Source organism: Protopterus annectens, chromosome 5.part0 (genome assembly GCF_019279795.1).
Source record: "Protopterus annectens isolate FY-2018-M chromosome 5.part0, PAN1.0, whole genome shotgun sequence".
In the NCBI taxonomy this organism is placed as follows: domain Eukaryota; kingdom Metazoa; phylum Chordata; order Ceratodontiformes; family Protopteridae; genus Protopterus; species Protopterus annectens.
This window is the reverse complement of record NC_056735.1, coordinates 1912905734-1912928518: the sequence shown is the minus strand read 5'-3', so window position 1 is coordinate 1912928518 and position 22785 is coordinate 1912905734. Positions and strand designations below refer to the sequence as shown.

The 22785-nt window shown below is 38.9% G+C and overlaps 1 protein-coding gene across 1 annotated transcript in view; it reads right to left on the bottom strand.

Moving 5' to 3' along the window:
* The window catches only part of LOC122801985 (olfactomedin-4-like), a 197385-nt gene extending 175755 nt beyond the window's left edge, over positions 1-21630 (bottom strand). The window contains exon 1 of the mRNA XM_044071721.1: positions 21559-21630. Coding sequence (XP_043927656.1) covers positions 21559-21594 — 36 coding nt within the window. The 5' untranslated portion in view covers positions 21595-21630. The remainder of the gene's footprint in view (positions 1-21558) is intronic.
* Between the last annotated feature and the right edge of the window lie 1155 nt (positions 21631-22785).

The following is a 22785-nucleotide window of genomic DNA, read 5'->3' as shown; positions in this document are numbered from 1 at the left end:
CATCCAACCTTCTCTCTCTCTCTCATTCTCTTCATTCATCAACCCTTCAAAGTACTCTTTCCATCTGCTCAACACACTCTCCTCACTTGTGAGTACATTTCCCTCACTGTCCTTTATCACCCTTACCTGCTGCACATTTTTCCCAGCTCTGTCCCTCTGTCTAGCCAATCGGTACAGGTCCCTTTCTCCCTCTTTAGTGTCCAATCTCTCATACAACTCTCTATATGCCTTATCCTTAGCCTTTGTCACCTCTCTCTTTGCCATGCGCCTCATCTCCTTATACTCATGTCTACTTTCTTCATCTCTTTGACAATCCCACTTCTTCTTCGTCAGCCTCTTCCTCTGTATACTCTCCTGTACTTCCTCATTCCACCACCATGTCACCTTGTCCTCCTTCCTCTGTCCAGATGTCACACCAAGCACCTTCCTAGCAGTCTCCATTACTAGCTCTGCTGTAGTTACCCAGCTATTCGGTAACTCTTCATTGCCTCCCAGTGCCTGTCTTAACTCTTCCCTGAACTCCACCTCACAATCACTTTTTTTTAACTTCCACCATTTAATCCTTGGCACTGCTTTCACACTCCTCCTCTGCTTCTTGATCACCAACATCATCCTACAGACCTTCATTCTATGCTGCTTAACTACACTTTCCCCACTCACCACTTTACATTCTCCAATCTCCTTCAGACTGGCCCACCTACATAGGATATAATCCACCTGTGTGCATCTTCCTCCATTCTTGTATGTCACCCTATGCTCCTCCCTCTTCTTAAAATACTTATTCCATGAAACTAAAATCAGTCCTCTCATGTAACAATAAACAAGACATCAAACAGGTTGTAGGCACACACACATCTCTCCACTCACATAAGACAAGATCAAGACATATAAACTCACATACATGTGGGTACTCACTAAGAGCCTACCAAAAGACCAGAGACCTCCCAAACAAAAACAACCAACATATACTGGTACATGGGCAGAATCCACCACTATACATAACAACACACATATCAGTGTCTCAACAGTTCAGCACCTAAGGCAAAACACCTCAAAACCTAATGTCCTAGTCATAGGTAACTCAGTAGTGAGACGCACTGATGATCCCCTCACCAGGTTGGACAAGAATAAGTACACAGTCAGCTACCTGTCAAGTGTCAGGATCTGCCAAATCACACATGATCTCAAGTCACTCAGCAACAATTATCATTATGACTCTATCACATTACATGTTGGACTGAATGACTTATAGGTTCATAGGTTCATAGGGTGGTACTAGGCTATCAGCCCTAGGGCCTATGCAAGCCTAGCCATAAGAATTCCCTGGATATTTCTTCCCACAATATTTACTTCTCTGGGCCCCTGTCTAGCAGGGTGACTGACATGATCCCGGGGTTGAATTTCTTATCTCCCATCCAATCATCAAGTTTCTTTTTGAAGAGGGCCAATGAGGCACTCTGCTTGACATGGGCAGTCAATTCCAGAGTATGGGGAGTCTCTGGGTCAGGAACCTATCCCTCCAGCATGTTTTGTTCATTGTGATGACAAGGTTTAGATCCCTGGAGTGTGTGGCTCTGAGGAATTGGGATTTCTTTAAGTGGAGTATGTCTGGCAGCTCAGAGTTTGACATGGCCTTGTATGTTAAGCAGAGAAAGCCTCTGAGTAGACAATATGCCACAGAGTATAGCTGGAGTTTTTTTAGATGGTCAGCATATGGCATCTGCTTTAGGCCTGTGATTCCTTTAGTGAGGTATTTCTGTGGCCTTTCCAGCTGTTGCAGATGTCTTGTAAGGTACATAGAAAATGGGGTATTATACTCTATAATGGGTCTAATGAGGGATGAGTAAAGTGGGACAATGACCTCCTTTTTTCTGGATGAAAAGCCCTTAGTAATGAGGTGTGCCACATAGAAGGATTTCCTGACTGTTGTGGTGATGTGGTTATCGAAAGTGAGACCACTGTCCACCTGTGTCCCTTAGTTTCTCATCATACTTTTGATGTTTAGCGTCCTGCCACCTATGTGGTAATTCATGGGTACATGTTTTTTTTTCCAAAGGGGATAATTATACATTTCTTGGCATTAAGCTTGAGCCCATGGCTCTGGCACCAGGCATCTGTTTCTGTAAGGCCTTTTTGTAGAATATCCACATCATTTGGGGATTCAGTAATGGCTCCCAGTTTGCAGTCATCTGCAAACTTTGTTAGCCAGAGTCCCTTAGTGTTGGCCTGTACTTCAGAGAAGTAGATGCCAAACAAGAGTTGTCCCAGGACTGAACCCTGAGGTACTCCACTTGTCACTTGTCTGGAGCTGGATTTGGAGTCGGCTACTTTTACAGTCTGGGTTCTGTCAGTAAGCCAGTTGGCAACCCATCGAGTGACGTAGGTATTTATGCCCAGTTTAGTAAGTTTATTTATGATTCCAGAGTGAGGGATGGTGTTGAAGGCCTTGGCGAGGTCCAGATAGGCTGTGTAGACTGCCTTACCCTCGTCCACAGCTCTGGAGACTGATTCGAAAAAGTCAATCAGATTCAGGAGACAAGATCGGGCATTCACAACCCCAAACTGGGTGGGGTCCAGTGTTTGAAGTTTGCCAATGTTTTTGTTTATAAGTTCCGTGATAATGCGTTCCATGCCCTTGCAGATCAGGCTTGTCAGACTGATGGGACGGTAGTTCCCGGGATCCAAGACGGATCCTCCCTTGTGGAGCGGGATAACTGTAGCTGTGTGCCACTCAGTGGGCACGAAGCCTGAGGTGAACCTATGATTAAACATGACACTTAGGTGAGGTGCCAGTTCATTTTGTAGTTCATGTAGTACACAGCCTGGGTTGTCATCTGGTCCCATGAATGCTGTATTCTTAGCTTTGGAGAGTGCGGTTTCTACCTGTGTGGCTGTGATTATCGAAATTTGGCAATCTTTTGGTATTGAGATGGGCCCTTTAGGGGGTGAGAGGGGGGTGAAGTTGGCACTAAATCGATCTGCCAGGATATTGGCAATATCCTTGGGATCAGTATATTTAATGCCATTCTGTTGTAGCTCAGAGCAGATCTGAGCATTGCCATTTAGATTCTTGACATAACTATAGAATGCCTTGTGGTTGTCTTTGGAATCTTTGGCAATTTTATTTTCATAACTAGCTTTTGAGGATTTTATGAGGGATCTCAGCTTCTTACTGAGGCTAGTGAGGTAGTTTTTTGCATCCTTGGATTTTCCTCTTTTCTGCAGCAGTTTCTTCCTTCTGTTGTATAGTTGTTTATAGCAGGGGACCACCAGATTGGCTTCCTTTTTGAGATGTACTTCTCTGGGCTACATGAACAGAGACATGACTGAAGTTTCAGATTATGTGTCCTAGACAGGTATGTCCCTAGCTCTAAGCAACATTCTACCTTCACCTAGAATGATGCCACAAAACAGACAAAAAATGATTGATTTCAATAATTGGCTTAGCTTCTGGTGTCACTCCAGGGGGATCCAGTATCTGTCAGCCTAGGAAGACATGGTCGACAGACCATGCTGCTTTGCCAGAGATGGCCTTTACCTGTCTCCTCAAGGCATTCAGATACTGGTAAAGATGCTTGCCTAACCCATAATGGCTTTTTTAGGCAATGTCAAAACCACTGACATAAAGAAATCCACTAGAGACAATGTAAGGGTCATGCTACTTAATGCTAGAAGTCTAAACAGTAAACTATTCCTTGGAAGCACTCCTCACCTTGGAAGATGCTGATGTCTGTGCAGTCACTGAGACTTGGTTCAAGACCACAGACAGCAACCAGGCCTTACAAGACTAAAATGCCTTTCACACATTCAGACCTCAGAACAAGGATGAAAGCACCAAAGATGGAGCTGTATCCATCTTCATTAAATCCAAATACACCTAGAGTCAGGTAAAACAGTACGACTCTCTTGAGGTATTCTGTGTCCAAATTACTGTAGGCAAAATATCCTACCACATCATCACTAGCTACAGGTCCCCACCATGAACCAGGAGAAGCACACCGCCTATCTGGACTTGCTAGACTTGCTCAGTATACAGCCAAACAGGTTGATCATGGGAGATTTCAGCTATACTTCTATCGACTGGGTGACTTACAAGAGCACAAACACGATCACTCTGAGTTTCCTGGATTTTCTAAATTCAAATGCCCTTGCACACAAGGGGTTCAAATGTCCTAGACATAGTGCTCACCAACATGGGGAGTGATGGGGAGAGTGACTGCACTATTGCCTTTGTGGTGCCCTCCCTGGTAAGGACAGACCATAAATCAGTCTCATTTGAAGTAAAGATCAGACCTGATACCCCACAGGAGCAAAAAAAAAAAAAAAAAAAAATTCTCCAAAGCAAATTCTAGCCTACTAAGTGATGATATAAAAAAGTTTCAAAGCTCCTGCTAACACAACCAACAATGACTCCTATGCAGAAGAGTACACAAATGCCCTATATAGCTACTTAAACAAATGTATTGAATCAGCTGTACCTGGCAGGGCTAAAACCAGGTCCTCCCGAAAAAACAAGCCATCCTGTTGGACTGTAAGTATAAGCAAGTTATATACCAAACGAAAAAAAATGATATCTAAGAACAAGATGAAACTTACTCAACAGAGGAAGAATACCCTCCACAGCTTGAAAAGCAAATCAGATATCCTGTAAAGTCCTCTAAAGCTAGTTACAAGATTAAATTAGCATCCCTAGTTAAAGACAATCATAATGTCTTCTTTAGCTACGTCCAAAACCAAAAAGGGAATTCCTAGCTGTGGGTCAATCTTGACGGTACCACTCACATTGAACCTGAGGAAATTGCCAACCTGTTAGCTAACAGATTAAGCAATAACTTTACCACCCCCCCCCAGCCCCACTAGCTGTACCCCAAAGCATTCCTGTCATCAGTTTTCTACTGAGTATCTCCAAAGAACAGGTCATACAAATACTATCCAAGAGCAAAAAAATAGCCTCTGTGGGACCAGATAATATCCCAGGTTGCTTACTAAATAATCTAAAACAAGACTTAGTGGAAGCACATGGCACTCCCTTTAACCATAGTCTGAGCACTAGCTTTGTTCTGGCAGAGTGGAGAACAGCAACAGTGATCCCCTTCAGCAAAGGGTATCTATCAACCACCCCCAAAAAACTATAGACCCATAAGCCTAACCAGCCCTATCTACAAGGGCATGGAAAGAATCGTCATGGACCTTGTCAACAAGGACACAGTCAACCTCCAAACTCTTGACCTGACCCAGTCTGGTTTCATCACTTGTAGATCTTGCTTACCTCCAAACTCTTGACCTGACCCAGTCTGGTTTCATCACTTGTAGATCTTGCTTACCTCCAAACTCTTGACCTGACCCAGTCTGGTTTCATCACTTGTAGATCTTGCTTACCTCCAAACTCTTGACCTGACCCAGTCTGGTTTCATCACTTGTAGATCTTGCTTACCTCCAAACTCTTGACCTGACCCAGTCGGGTTTCATCACTTGTAGATCTTGCTTACCTCCAAACTCGTGACCTGACCCAGTCTGGTTTCATCACTTGTAGATCTTGCTTACCTCCAAACTCGTGACCTGACCCAGTCTGGTTTCATCACTTGTAGATCTTGCTTACCTCCAAACTCTTGACCTGACCCAGTCTGGTTTCATCACTTGTAGATCTTGCTTACCTCCAAACTCTTGACCTGACCCAGTCTGGTTTCATCACTTGTAGATCTTGCTTACCTCCAAACTCTTGACCTGACCCAGTCTGGTTTCATCACTTGTAGATCTTGCTGAATAAACTTGGTGAACTTCTTTTCTACCAAAGCTCTGGTTGAAGGAAAAGCAGCACATACCACCTATCTTGATTTAACCAAAGCTTTTGACACAATCCCCTGCTCAGGGATCATTGAGAAACTGTCCCAGCTGGGGATTAACCCATATTCACTGGATGGGTAGTCAAGTGGCTCACCAACAGAATGCACACTGTCAAAGTTGGAGAGTCCACCTCCACCAGTAGACCAGTTACCAGTGGGGTACCACAAGGATCAGTGCTGAACCCTCTACTGCTTGGAATCTATTTCTCTGAGGTCCAGGTGAAAGTAGATGGCCTGTGGCTTACCAGTTTTGCAGATGACTGCAAGCTGTGTGCAATCATTGAGTCCCCAAAGATGTAAACATATTACTGAAGGGGCTGACACAGACAAATGATTGGTGCCAAAGTCACTAAAACTAAATGCAAAAAATTGTCTTATTATCTCCTTTGGCAAAGAAGTAGCCCTTCCTAATTATGATATAGATGGCACCCCACTAAGCTTAAACCCAGTGAAGTGAGACATTGGAACACAGGTTGATAGCAATCTAAACTTTGATCAGAATGTGTCCATAGTGGTAAGGAAAGACATCTACTTTGCACATCTCATAAATAAGGACATCACATCCAAGATTAAGGAGGTTATAACCACTTTACTCGACCCTTATTAGAACACTAATTGAGTACAATGCTCCCTTCTGTATGTATCTCACCAAACACCTGCAGCAACTGCAGAGACCACACAGGTTTCTAACCAAAATAATCCAGGGCCACCAAAACATGACTTACATGAAAAGACTGAAGGTCATGTCACTGTACACCATATCATAAAAGCTATTGAGAGGTGGCCTGTGCCTGGCCTACAGAGCATTCTCTGACTCTGCCCTAATGGAAATGCTGCACATCCGCAAATTCAAATGGGACAAGAGTCACTCATTTCAAAGGTCTCAACCTAGCCTGTAACATTAACAAAACATGCTGGAGGAACAGATCTATCTCCCACAGGTTGCCACTTCTCTGGAATAAGCTCCCACTTAATGTTAAGCAAAGCTCCTCAATTACCCTATTTAAGTACAACCTTGTCAACAGATAGGTGACTGTAAATTCACCCTGGCGGTGGCATCTATGTCTCTCATGAACAGCGGCAGTCAGGGCTGATCATAGAATTGCTCTGCTAACAATGACTATCTAACTATGGTCAATTAAGGTACATGGGTGTTTAACACAGCTAGGCTTGTAAAGTCCCTTGGGCCATTAGCCTAGTAACCACCTATGAACCTAAAATTCTCCTGATCTGGCACTCCTCTCCACACCTCAGGGGCAAGCCAGGCTTATTTCTGCACCTCTCAACTCTAAGTTGATGAGCAAATAAAAACATATCTTATAAGTAAACTCTTTGCACTTTTCTACTTTTAAAACTAACTTGCTATAATTTATACCACACACAAAACACTGAAATGCTTCAGTCTTCAGTCCTGACCACAAAACTAATTTCTGTACCAACATTCAGAAATACTGGTGTGGAAATGAATGCCAGAGCGCATCCCCTAATATTTTGCAACTGAAGTAGCTACCCCCTTTACTCCATCATAACTGCACTTCTAAAATGTGTCGACTATCTAGTTAAAGGCCTTAGTGAGCTCACAGATTTAGTTAGACTTGGTTAACATATGCTAATACAGTCCAAATATGTATATAGCATTTACAGTAAATAATCATAATGCATTTTTCTCTGATTAGGTTATAGGAGGTGAAGAAGTTGTTGAAGGATTCCATGTTTGGGAGTAAGTTTCAGTGATGTCCTGATGTTTAAAAAAATGCATATGGTTTTGTTTTGAAGGTGTTGGAGTTTTTTAGTTCTGAAGTCTGTGATGGATGTGCAGGCCCTGATTTTAATGAGCATGTCATCCTATGGAATACAGCAATGATGGAAAAGGTATGATCTGATATATGTAATGAGTTTGCTGGTCACTGTGGGATAAGTGCATTGTGTATCCAAGAACAGAGAGCACAGACTGAGGCTGAATTGGTTTATAATATCATTATTTTCAGAGGTTAGAACTAGATAAGCAGTTTGCATAACGCCATGCACTCTGGTCATGCACCCTGGCAACTATCACCAGTGGGTTTAACTATGTTCATGATAAGTGTCATGTTACTGATCATGAAGTGCATTTATGCAAATCCCTCCAATCATCAAGCCTTAACTTGAAAAGGCTAAGGTGTTACACTATTTTTCATGTGCGGTGTATATGACAACAGAGACTTTTCACAAAGTTGAACGTCATAGTGTCGAGACCATATGTCTGATTTTCCGAAAAGTTGAAAAACAATAAAATGGCAAAAATCTATGTTTTTCTGGGGAAGTGGGCAGAATGTCAAACATTTATTTTATTTATTTATTTTATATCTATTGGAACCTAGCCCTTTAATTCTGTTACTTAGGGAAATATTGAAGCCTTTCAAGCTAGGATATTTGTTTTTGAAAGACACATACTAGATGAAGCTTTGTATTCAATTATATGTCTAATAGGGGAGAAATATAACGGGATTAAGATGTCTTTAGAGCTTGAGGATATAGCTTTTTAACTGACTTTGTTTTGTAATTGACTTGGCAATGAAAAATAAATTCTTTACTATAACCAATAATTTACAGCTCAAAGGGCATTCAGTGTTGATAAAAGTGCCTCGATCTCTAACAACTGCATCAACCTGATGTGTGGGCCCATTTATATGACAATCACTGAGAAAGTATTATTGCCAAATGTGACAGCACTAAAATGTATTACAGTACATATAAGGCCATGGTCAGACCACCAGGTGCTGATTCTATCTAGACCTTGTTGGAGAATTTAACTTCCTGTGTGGGAATCAGTAGTGACATGTAAATTGCAATCATCTACAAACTTTGTAAGCCACAGTCCTTGGATACTTGCCTTCATATCAAAGACGTAAATGCCAAAGAGAAAGGGACCCAGCACAAAACCATGAAGAACTTCATTAGCAGCTAATCTTTTAGATGAGAAGTTACTGTCAACTCCCAGCCTATGTGTATGATCAAAATTCCAGTTAGAAAACTAGCAAAGAATGCTTTGGTTAATATTTAAAATGTTTTGTTTTTTGATGCACTGATGAAGGCTAAAATTATAGCCGAAACCGGTTTGCAAGTTGTTGGTACTTGTTGGTACTTTTCAAGATTGATGTTGCTTAATTAAAGCATTCAGCCTTTTTCTTCCGGTGCTGGTTCGTTTTTGGTTTTTCTGGATTAATAGTTGAATCGTGCACCTGTCCACCATGCGTGTATTTGGACTGTTAATATTTAAAGTGGCACATTTATCAATAGTTCCTGCATGAGAACCCATGTGGAATGCATTAGCAAAGTTGAAATAAATGACATTGACAGTGTGAACCCTATCATTAGCATCAGTCATATCCTCAAAAAAGTTAACCAAATTAAGCAAGCAACATCATCTGACTTTCATAAAACCATGCTGACTAGAATTAAGAGTTTATTAAGTACCAATTTCACTGTTAGTAAGACTGACTAAGATCTGCTCTGTGATTTTACAGATAATACTAGTGAGGCTAATGAGACAATAATTTCCAGAGTCACTTACAATGTTGTCTTCATGAACAGATACCACAGCCATTGTTCTCCAGAGCTCAGGTACAACAATGGAAGAACAGCGTTAAACTATTGAAGGTAGAGAATACTAGGTTATGAAGCAGATGAAGATTAAAGGTAACTTGTCAGCTGGGATATGCACTATGACATTACTAGTAGAATAGGTAGTGGCCATTCTCTTTGATGTCAGTACATTACTGGAGATTACGTCTGATATCCCTAAAAATGTCTGAGAATGGCTATTTCCTGGAATATTCCTTTTTTCCAATGTATGATGATCATGCAGTTGGTATATATAGGTTTGGGGAGTGGAGGTATTGTCTCCCTCATTGAGGATGCGGGGGGGGGGGGGATTGCCCCTTGCAAAAAAAAAAAAGAAATTTAAAGCTGAAGAGTGATGTTTGAGATTCACTCTTCTCCTGGATTTTCAATCTTTTATTTTCATTCTGCCGACACTCAGCATTATGAGTGCTGACATTCCAGTAGGGAGACGGATTTACTCCTAAATTTCTCACCATATGTATTCCTAATAGCATTGACTTATCTAGACATAGGTTGTGATACCTGTAAATATCATGTGTTAATATGGTGGTGGCCTTATAGACAGGATCAGCAGTGGACAAAGCACTTTTGAATTCTTAAGGCCTGCAAATAGTAATATTGATTTAGCTTTGGATTAGTCCCTGAGTGGATAATGTTAGATTGCATGTAGCCAGAGGCAGCATTCATAAGGCAATGGACAAGTATATTTCTCTCTGTTTTGAGAACTTGGGTAATTGGATACAGGGAATTGGTATTAATGACATCTAGGAAATTCTAGGCAAATTTATAAAAGACACACATGGATGAATAGCTGAAGTTGGTTAGAATTAGGGTATTGAGATTAGCAAATATGTCAAATAACTTGTCAAGGCCATTTGCTGCAGTTTTCAGGTAACACTGAAGGGCAACCATGTGCTAATTTACTTTATCAGCTGTGGCCAAAATATCAAGAAGCTTGAGGTCAGCTAAGTTTTGGGCAGGTAATGATAGATAGTTTGCTGCCACCCTGAGATGTCTGAAAGAGTGTTAGGCATTTTACCCTGTTATTCAGGTATTGTTATCAGAGAACTGCAACAAAGCACCTTACAACAAGATATATATGAATGTGGTTGAGCAGCAGGAAGGCATCCAAAGCAGGCAATTAATTGTTTGGACTCTTGGCATTGAGCAGAGCCACCTTAATGAAGGTTTTTAAAATTTACTAGATTTGAATGTCTAACTAATGAACCTGGCACTTTGAAGGGTGGGAAAGGACTTAGCCAATATGCACAAGCCCCATAGAGAGAGGTGAAAGTCTTCTCTGCCGAATCAAGATGGACTGTCAATTCATCCTTGACTGGAGTTGGACCAATACCCCCCACTCTATGCTGTCAATCTGGTACCCTACCTGTTGGTCTAAGTGACCATCTATCAACCTTTCTTCTAATGAATAGTACCTATCAAAGTAGACCAACTACCTACCGCGAGGTCCGAAACAAAAGGAGTTTCAATCCAAACAACTTTATGTCATCACTAAAGAGCTGCAACTGGGAAGCTCTCAAACGTCAACCCCTGGAAGAGGCTGTTAAGTCTTTTTAACATCACTTTCCTAGGTATGCTGAACTCCCATGCCCCCCCCCCCCAATTATGCACCTTGGTTAACCAAGGAATGCAGATCCCTGTTAATAGCTAGAGACAAAGCTTAGGAACAGTATCATAGAGATAAAACACAAGCCTCAAAACTTTCATTTCTAGAACTGAGAAACAAAGCAAAGAAATTAGTTAAACTCGACAAAATAAACTACTGCCATAACATTTAAAAGAAACATCATAATAATCCCCAGAAGTTCTGGGCTGCCATAATTAATATTCTTTAACCAGGTAAATCCACTAAATCTACCCCTACAACTCCCAGCAACTGTAAAAACATTACAACTCAATTCAATAAATATTTCACAGAAACTATCCTAGCCCTCTCAAATTCCTAGACCTCCCCTACCACCACAGAACCACTCATATAACGAAACAGCATTGACTCCTTTACACTAAAACCAGTATCTGTCAACGCCATAAAAAACTTCTAAAAAAACTTAAAAGCCAACTACATTAGCAGCAGACAAACTCCCTGCCGACCTTTTGCAAATTGTTGCGAAGCAATTGCATACCTAGTAGACATACTAATAAACAGATCTATCTCAGAAAACCTAGTACCTTACATCTGGAAAATCTCTCATACTATAGCCTTACACAAGGGGGGAGTAGAATTCCACTGAATTTTCTAACTATCATCCAATAGCCATTTTATCACCCCTATCTAAAATCTAAGAGAGAGTAGTTCATACACAATTGATGCAGTACCTACAAACACGCACATTATTGTCAGATACTCAACATAGCATTTGTCCCCACCACAGTACTACTACAACCCTAATATCCTTCAGCAACACAGTGAATTACTATAGAAATAATGGAAAATTTGTGTCTGCCATCTTTTTGGACCTTTCTAAAGCATTTGGCATGGTTAACTATAACAAACCTATTTACATTCTTGCTGCCCTAAACCTTCATTAATTACATTTTTTAAAAGCTACCTATCAGGATGCCAACAGGCTGTTCATTGTCAAAATGAACTCTCCCCTCTTCTGCCAGCAACTTTAGGAGTTCCCCAAGGCTCCATCCTTGGATGTCTACTTTTCTCACTGTTCACAAACAGGCTCCACACCTCTGCCCATGTTACACTACAGTTATACAATACGTAGATGGTTCCACACTTATATGTGCAGCCTCCACCATACAAGAGCTCCAAGCCATCACCCAGGACTCTTTTCTAGCTGCTGAATCATGGATCACTAACACCCAGCTCATCCTAAATCCCAACAAAACAAAGCTTCTACTCTTTCACCCTACATGAACTCCCCCATCACCCCTGTCATTTAATATCACATCCAAAAACAAAACCACCATCACACCAGTTGCCCACACCAAACCTCTAGGTGTTAAAATTAACAACAACTTAAAATTTGATATTCACATCTCCCGAACCATTAAGAAAGTGCACAAAAACTAGGTGCCCTCTCCTAAAACAAGTCCTAACCATACACTCAAAAGCTACATTTGCTTGCACACATCTGTTGTCAATGCTCCTTTATGCCTCTCCAATTCTAACCAACCTCAGAAAAACTGACCTGCCTAAGATAGAATCCTGTTATAATAAAATTGCTAGGTTTGTCACTGACTCCCCATATAGAGCACACTATTGAACCTCTCTTAAACTGCTAAACTGGTTAGAACCCTTGCAACTACTACTTTTTAACCAATTAACCTTTGCTCATAAAATCCTGCATCAACAGAAAATACCTCTGCACTCCAGAGCCATTTACAACCATACACTAACAACCATTTCCTATGCTCCAGCAATAAATTTCTTCTGGAGATGTCCAAAGCAAACAACTCAGCCGGTGACTCATTCTTTTCAAACTTCATACGCAAAATTTGGAATAAACTGCCATCCTCAATAACATCCAACTGTTCTGCAATACAATTCAAAAAAACATTTGAAATCACATTTAACTGAAACCTGGCTATGCTCCTGCACCTGTCCTGGCTAGTTTCTAACATTTATACTACCTCAGGAGTCTAAACCTATTCACATCCTATTTCTCACCTTGAAAATACATCTAGAATCCATACCCTTATTGACACTATGTATATCTGTATTAACTGCAATTGTATTCTTTCAAAACAAATATCCAACACGAACCATTATTTCATAATGGTTCACTGTAAACTATGTCTGTATTTTTGTATACACTTAAGAATGTAAATCTGGTTATTTCTCTTTTAACTCTGTCAACCATTTGTGCTATGTTAACATGTTTTTATATTTTTGTACTTTGCTTACTTTTATATTAATTGTTGCATTTTGCTTACTTTTATATTAATGGTTTCAGTACTGTTTTTCTGTCTGTTGTATTTACTGTAACTGGAACTTTCATCCCTGGGCCTCTGCTGAAAAAGGACCTGCGTCCAGTTAGACTTTCCCAGTAAACAAATGTAAAATAAATAACAAATAAATCACCTACCAGGTTGCCAGCACTGGATCCTTGTGGAATTACACTAGATAATAAGGCAGTTGTTGAAATCAGTTATTTGAAATTGTGTTATCATTCTTTGAGAAGACAAGATTTTAATCAAGACACGTGGCATGCCTGCCTCAGACAGATGTGCATAGAGTTTAACTATAGCTATCTGCATCTCTCTCAAGGAGCTTCTAAGGTCATTCTCTTCAACATGGGAGACAACAATAGGGTATTCATACTTGAGGTGAAGGAATCTATGTGCTCTGGTCACATCTTGAATCCTGCTTCTAGAGAGACAGTTAACCAGGACCCTGTCTTTGTATAGCCTGGTGCCTGGAGTGTCAGTGTGCCTGATTGCAATGTCATCTATTGAATTGCCATATGTGACTACATCTTGGAGCATCCTTGTGGAATTAGGTGTGGAACCAGGGTGATTCAGTTTATTTTGGGGCTAGTGAAGATGTGCTGGAGTGAGGAGTGTTCTGTCACCAAGATTTGTTTAAATGAAGTCTTGATAGCTCAGGTAATAATTTCTTAAAAACCTCAGCAAAAGGGAGTCTGTTGATATGTTACTGTGATATAGCATTAAGATGCATACTCATGTACAGTGTATAAGAGCTTAGATTTTGAATTTAACAGGTATTTAGACTTCTTGCAAGTAGTATCAGTAAATGTAAATGATTGTTACCAAGCACGAAGTTTTTGCTACATTGTGCTGATAATAGAAGGGGACAGAGCAAACCATGAACCTACATTAACAGAGTGCAATACTTAATCAGATAACAGTGAGTACCTAACTGCTGAACCACAAAGATTAATAGGAATGATCCTTCAACTGTCCTACAGTTAAGTGAATGAACCACATCATGACATTCAGTTTTAACTTCAAACAGCAGTAAATGCAGAGATCCAAGCTACAAGTATTGAATTCATTATTGTGGTATTATAAGTCAAATACAACTATGCACACAGCTGTACTTTGTGCAACAGGTCTAACCGAGGTGAAAATATAGGCAGTATTCAAACAAAATTCGCACGACTCCAATATGCTCTGCACACCGCAGCCCAGAGCTAAAAACACAAAGCCCATGCAGCTAAACATATACTAAACAAATAGCTACCTGAAACAGAAAAGCACCAGCTAGCCACAATGCCTCTCAAAAGTCAAGATTTTTGCAGAATGTCCAGATTTTGCTGCATATTTTTACTCTGTTTCTCATAAAATTGTGGTTTTCTAGCAAATCATTGGCAAATCACTGAGGATACAAGTCAGAATATAAAGGTACTGATAATGAGTTTCAGGCTTCATACCCTTCAGAAAATTCATGTTAATTCCAGATCTGTTGTTCTATTCATTTTCTAAGTTTGTAATAGCAATATTTAAAATGTTGCCCCCCGTTATTTATGGCTTTGCCCATATTTCTTGCTCTAAGATGTTGAGAGGTATGCTAGCCACAAGGGTACAGATAGTCAGTTCGTAAGAAACTTCAGGGCAAGTTGCAGTCATTTCAAGCAGGCAGAGATGGAATCATTCATCCTCTCAGTAGCAACAGCAGTCACAGTCACTAGGCGTAAAGTCAACAACAGTTATCCCAGGTCACTCATCTAGTGTCTGGTCAAAATCCAGAGGGAAAAAAAACAGATAATAGCAAGACCCAATAACTGAAGCAAGTCCAAACCCAAGTACAGCAAGGACAATATAAAAACAAAATACCAAATGCAGTTAGCTCAGTAGGACTGCAGCTAGTGTAGTGCACCAGAGATTAATAGTACAACACAGTACAACACAGTGCCTTATCCAATTAAGCTCCAGATAAACTAGGCAAACACCTGTCTAAAGGGGAAGAAGTGACATTCAGCAATGAGAGAACAACAAGCAGCAGTTTAGTAAGAAAAACACTCAGGACAAGCAGCAGCCAACTTAAGTAAGTAGGGGAGGAACCAGAAAAAGCAAACACAGTCACCAAGCCCAGTGTCAGTATCACCCAAGCCACTCACCTGCTGGTTGGTTGACGAAGCAAAGGCAGGTAATAACAAAATCCAATAAGCACAGCAGGCCCACATCCAGGTAAAACAAGGGTAATATGCAAACAAAATCCAATTTCTGCAGTAGAGGTCCAGCAAGATCAGCATGACACAGCTCACCCAGCAATAAATTGTAGTAGCTTATAGGAAAGTTGTGGGATCCCATTATTATTCAGTAGCTTGTATATGAGAGTAAAGAAGAGAAGGTCAGATCATTTACAAATGAGAGGCAGTGTGTAATTGCAAGGGAACATCAGCAATTTCTGTAGCAAAAGGAAAGTAGAATTATTCCAACTAATCATTTTGAGAGTATCTCCAGGTCAGAGCCATGTTTAGTAAAAGAATATGCTAATTGGGTTAGGCTGTATTAAAGCTGGAGTTGAAGAGTGCCTTTGTCAGTTGCATTCCTTCCCTTAGGGGTTAGAAATCTTAAAATGAGATGTCATTCATTAACAGTCCAGATTATTTTGGATTTTAGAAGACTGATGTTTCTGAACATCGTTAGGAAAGGAGGGATCTAGATTAATGTCTTAGTATATGAATTAGATTAGAAGTTTTATGCTCAAGTCATCAAAAGTGAATGCTTGTTCCGAAGTACTGTTTTACTTAAACCTGATCTTTTAGCAATTAAGAATAAGCTATTTCTCTTTTAATATTTTAGAAGAATTAATGTGACATTGAAGATTCTTATGGATTATGTCATTGAATATGGCTGATCTGCAGATATGCATGTTATCAGCATAGAGTAACATATTGCTAGTTTGAAGTTTTATGGGCAGATGAACAGGCTGAAAAGGGGGGCCTAGCACTGATCTTTGGCGCACACAAGAGTGTATAGGATGTGCAATGGAAAGCTCCTATACAATCTTGAGAGACTGTCTATTGGACAGATAATTAATGAACCAAAAGACTGTGAATGATTAATATTTAAAGCATACATCTATTCTGGATTAAAGACTGAATGACTCTGCTAAATGCTTTGGCTAAATCATTGAAAAGGGCACCAGTAAGGATGCCTTGATCAGCTGCATCTGTAGGTATGGAATCTACCAGGGTAAGAAGAAACCATATTGCTGAGTAGAGAGGTGATTGTATCACAGAGTTTTCTATGGTTTCATCATAAATAGCATTTTTCAAGTACTTTACTGAGGTGTGACATGAGTGAGGCTAGGCAGTAATCTGTTGGACTGATAGCTGGTTTAGATCTTGGATGATTATACTAGTGGCTATTTTTCAGGCTGAGGGGAAGGACTGCTGGTGGTGATGATGACTGAATAAATATTTGGCTTGATGGGTTGTATGTTTTTGTAGATTTTCATGCATCATGAATATATGCCACTGGTTCAAGCACTATCATGATTAGGCATTAAGTCTATGAGGGTTTGTATGACTTTTGAGAAAAGTTGTTTTGAGATGGAATGGGGATAGATGGTAATGCTGAATGATTTTCAGGGGTAGTAAATGAAATATTATAGGTGATATTTGTGTATGAGATAAGGTGCTTAGTAAGGTAATCAGGCAAAATGACTTGACATGTGCAATTAGTTTTATAGTGGCTAATGGTTTTGTGAATGTCTTGTCAAAATTCTTGGGGTTGAAATGTTTTTAATCAGTTTCATACCATGGAAGTCCGCTTTAGCTCTGTTCATAGCATTTTTAGCTCCATTTCATAGTTGCCTGTTGGGGCTGTACCTTATTAGAATCGTAGTTTTTTTTTCCTTGCTCAGCTTCTTCAGTTCCAGAATAACTAGGTCTCCTCTTTACCTCCCAACTTAATATGCTAATATGTTTTACTCACTATCACCTACAAATTTGTAATTTGAGCTATGTCCACAGTATGCCTACTGTTGTACATGTAGGTTCTGTTTTGTCAATCACAATCAAACAACATATGTGTTACTCACTAACACCTACACATTTGTAATTTGAGCTTTGTCCACAGTGTGCCTACTGTTGTACATGTAAGTTCTGCTTTGTCAATCACAATGCATTTACAGTAGTGTTAGCACCATTCTCCTTGATGGTACATATACTTTGTTCAATTTATCATTGTTCGACATGCCATTAATTTTATGCCTTTTGGCTCAGGTCAGACCTGAAATCGGTCCTTGGATCAATGTGCTTACACAGTCAGTAAAGGTAGAAAAAAATAAAATAAATTACAAAAAATAAATAGTGATTGTTATTCATGATTGGGATTTCATATCTTGAACTAAGACAAATCCAGATGTTAAGGTGGATACTTATAGTATAATTCAGGAAAGTTATGTTACCCACAAGTTGCTTCTGTTACAAATGCCTGATTACTGAAGCTAGAGTTTTAATTATTTGTGTAGATCTTCTGCTTAAAGTTTTCACATGTTCCTGATGCAGATAATCCCACTATTTTCAAACAAATCATTTAGTTACAGTAAAGGACTGAGTGTTTCCATTTCTTTTGTTTTTACTACTTTGCATATATATATATATATATATATATATATATATATATATATATATATATATATATATGTATATATATATATATATATATATATATATATATATATATATATATACACATACCCTTTTTTATTGGTCACATTGTCACATTATAGGGTATTTTTTTTATTTTCATAGTTTTCATTCTAATTTTAGACATAATTATCAAGTTATATGAGCATCCTTATTGGCAGCAAAACCTTAAGGGACTAGTGAAGCTCAAGTTCATATCCTGTTATTGAGCTTTTGACTATATTCTTCAGTGCCCTTATGTTATAACGCCTTGGATAACTGTTGTACCGCCGTGCAAAGAAAAAATGCACTCAAAATATCATCTTAATATTTGTCTCACTTAGAATTAACAAGGCTGATTAGAAGCATTTCACCTTTACACCTTACATATTTTTTAAATAAATACATAAATTAAAACAGAGTGAAAAATATTCATTATAATAAAAAAGAAAAGATTTATATTTTGTTACTATTTTCATATTCTAAGGAGACTAATTCATTGTCAGTAGACTAATTCTACCCAAAGATTTTCACACTAATCTACTCACATCTTGTGCCTAACTGTAATATCTATGCATTTGCCTGTAAATATATAGAAAGTATATTTCTGTATTATATGCTTATTACCATTTGCTTCTTTCTATTTCTAATGTATATATATCTTTCTACCTGTACAATTTATTCACTACCTTTTACTTCTAAATATTAAATGATGAGGACAAATATTTGTTGCACATTTTTATTGGATACATGTGTCACTGATTTATTACATGTAGTTGTTGACTGCTTTATAAATGTAACCTAGGCTAAGCCTAAAATTATTCAGTGTACTGATTAGTGGTAATTGGTATAATCTGTGCTCTACAGTGCTAAACTCCACTAATGATAACATTCCTAACACTCTTTTTATGTTGAAATATATGATCCTGGTAATTAATTTATCTGAAACAGAAATACTGTTTAGTATGTTATTTTCTATTGGCAGTAAAAATTATAGTAGTGCAATTGCATTAATAGAAGTTTAGGGTTTCTATTATATAATCAAAGATGCAATCCTTCAAATGCATCTTGATTGAACTTGAAAGCACGAAACAGCAAAATAGTGAAACGGCATATAAGCGATTTCTTTCCCTGGGAAAGAAATCACTTGGCCGCCTCCATTAATTTGCTATTTTCCTCACTGTAGTGTGATCTCAGAGTTGGTATATTTAAGTAGGGGGGTGTGTGGTGCACAGCCCCCCACTTTATGTAATGTCTTTAAATTTGTATTTTTATTTATTTTTTTTTTGTGCAACAGCGTTTTTTTTTCCCTAGGAAAAAAATCGCTGTTCCAAGTGTTTGGGATTGTAAGTTTCACTTACATGGGGTCAATAGATCAGCGTTCGCTTTTTTAGGTGTTCACTGATTTAATATAGACCTGAAATTTACTATGCATTTCACTTAGCATCAGGAGGTAAAATAATTATTAGCAGCTAAAATGATGTATTATGCTTCTAATTATTAGCAGTTTATAAAAATCTATCCATTCATCCATCCATCCATAACTCCTTTTTCATTTTTACACATGAGGTTGAGGTATCATCTCAACAGTGACAATCATCTAGAGCTAGTGATCACAGCACCGTATGGCTAGTCCTGCTGCAGTTCTTCCTAACCACACACACACATACACACACTCACACACACACACACACACACACACACACACACACACACACACACACACACACACACACACACAGACACTAACAACTACCACCAAATCATATTGTCTAATCCACCTATGGCATGTTTATGGAAAGTCGGAGGAAAACAGAACACCTGGGAAAATCCCTGCGAACACGTGACATAATAAATGACATCATGTCATGTGGTATTTGAAGAAGACTGAAAAAAAATCACATCAGAATGGCTGTCATCATTATAACATTTTTAGGTAGAATACATTATACAATTATATAAACGCTGGCACAGGGGTCAGGGGCTTTAATACTACATCAGAGGTCAAAATATAATGACAAACATGTAACTTTTTAATTTCTTGAAATAGCTGTATCCTAAGGGACAACTACAGCCATAATGTTTATAATAATTGTCCCTTCAAGCCATTATGCGGTTCAGGTTTCAACATAAATTGCAGTGCTGACAATGCAGCAAAACATGTAGCAATAACAAGCAAAAGGGTAATGCTCATGCTATTAAATGTTGTTAATGAATATTTATGTAACAATGCTGTTGTTTATAACATTTCCATATGAAGACTTGCATGTCATACGTACCACTACCATTTTATTTTGCATTTCTTATTTTATTAACTACTGATCATATTTCATCTTTTCAGTTTCAGCCTAAAGCATGCAAAGAAACACATCAATGGATTACAATTAACATGCAATAAATCTGACAAAGTTATTATATGCAATAAGCAGGATTTTGAATACAAACAAATTACTATGTACAATGTGTTCAGGTTTTATAATAACATATTTTTTACATAATTTACAGTGTTCATACAAGAAAAAAGCAAACCAAGAAAAGGCTGGGAGCAGAGAAGGAGGACAGAAAGGTAGGATGCAAAGCAAAAAAGTGTAAGAAATAACACAGCATTACAGCTATCAAATAAGGGTAATTTTAGTTTTAAAAGCGCTACTAGTATTTTTTGCATGCATGTTATTTCCCCTTTCTTAATTAGACATTGTCTGAGCGTGCATCAATAGCTTTCATATTACTTTGTTTCTTTTTTGTGTAGATTGCCTTATTCTGTAAAGCTTACAGATTCTCATTGCTGTGTGTATGTGTCTTACTGAAGCTATACATTTATGCTCTGATTTGAATGTGAATTTACAGAATTTGTTGTGTACTGTTAAATTTGCTTTCTGATTCCAGATGATGGTTAGAAAGGGTCAGGAGACAGCCCACCTACCTGGTTAACACTTACAATAAGAGGGGTGCTGTACTCCTGAGTGTGTCGCCCTTCAGATGAGACATTAAACTGAGGCCCCATTGGCTTGAGCTGGTGACAGCTGAAGTGGATGTCAAAGATCCAACAGCATCTATCAAACAGAGTAGGGGAAATTCCCAGACGCTCTGGTCAAATTTTCCCTAGTCCTATAAATACCACTTCAGGTCTTCCTTGAAAAGACGCCACAAATCTAATGGGACTAACCTGGTCAACAAAGCACAAGTAAGTAAATAAATAAAAAATAAAATTTCGGGTATCACTTGGTTATCTGAAGGCTGAATGGCAGATTTGCAGAGCTGAGAGGTGAATACTGAAGCTGAAGTTACTGACATTGATGTGTGATCGAACCACATTAAACATCTATTATGCTGACAAACACAAACATTAAAAATCTTTTACCAGTTCTGTACTGTTGAGTAGCATGGATAATCATCCAGTTATATAGCTCAAGTCAGTAAGATATTTAACAAGATGCTACAACTGTATATTGCATAGATAGTTTTTTACACTGACATGTAATCAGAGAATGTAATACAGAGAATACAAATAACATAGCTATAAATATAATTCTTACATTTGCTGCCTGTATACCAGCAGGGTTCTGCAGCATAAGAAGCAGAAGAAATCCTATGGAAGGGATAAGTGGTGACATCTTCTCTGCAGTTAATGTTGTCCAGACAAGACAAAATGTTTTATAGACCTAACCTGAGGGTGGAGCATTACTATGGAAATTCCACTATATTTTTTATTCATATAAAATTCAGGCCAAATGAGTTTTGAGATTTCCTTGTCAGGTTAAAGGCACATTCATAGATCTTTGTTTCAGTAAGTAATATGATCATATTATTTGTGCGTTTCCAGAGTGCCTTTCTATGCATGCTCCTGCAATGACTGAGTAGGGCAGTGGGAGGGGTGCAACTAGGAAATTAACAGCTTTGGCCATAGGATGCATCTCAGATTAATGCCCTACAATGATAGCTTTCATGATGACTAATTCATTAGCTCAGTCTTTGTCTGCAAAGTTGATTTTTTTACTCTTCCTGTGTTTTATGTGTTCAGACAATTCATAGCTTTGCTGAAAGCATACTATTGATACATCAGTTATACGATCACAGGATCATAGGAGGTTACTAGGCTATCGACTCAGAGGTAATTTCAAACATAGCCATTTCATCCCAATGTAATACCATAGATATTCTAGTCAATACTCAGGACTGTATTTAGTAATGACTGCCCATGTCCAGGAGGGTTGTGGGCACTATCCCTGGTATGAATTTACAGTGCCTCATCCACTTGTCCAGGTTTCATAGAGGTGATCTGCTTCACATGAATTGGCAGCCTATGGAAGACAAATGTGTCCCTCCAGTACTTCCTATTCAAGTCACAGGTCATATTTAGGTCCCTGGAATGGGTAGCTCTAGTCCCATTTGATTTATGGATGTGCAGCAAATTCATTAGATTTGTGTTGAAGATTGCTCTGTAAGCCAGGCATAAGTCTCCCTAAGACGTCTGTACGATACTGCGTATAGTGACAGAGACTTTAGTCAGTCAGTGTAAGGCATGTGCTAGAGTCCCTTGATCTTTGTTAGAAACCTCTGAGGTCTCTCCAGTTGCTGCAGGTGCTTTGTACTATACATATCAAAAGGAGTGTTATACTCAATTATGGGCCTGATTAGTGATGAGTATACAGAGGTTATAACCTCCTTTACTGTAGAGGCGATGCCTTTGCTAATCAAGTGTGCTATGTAGAAAGCCTTCCTTACTACAGTAGACACATGGTGGTCAAAGTTAAGTTCACAGT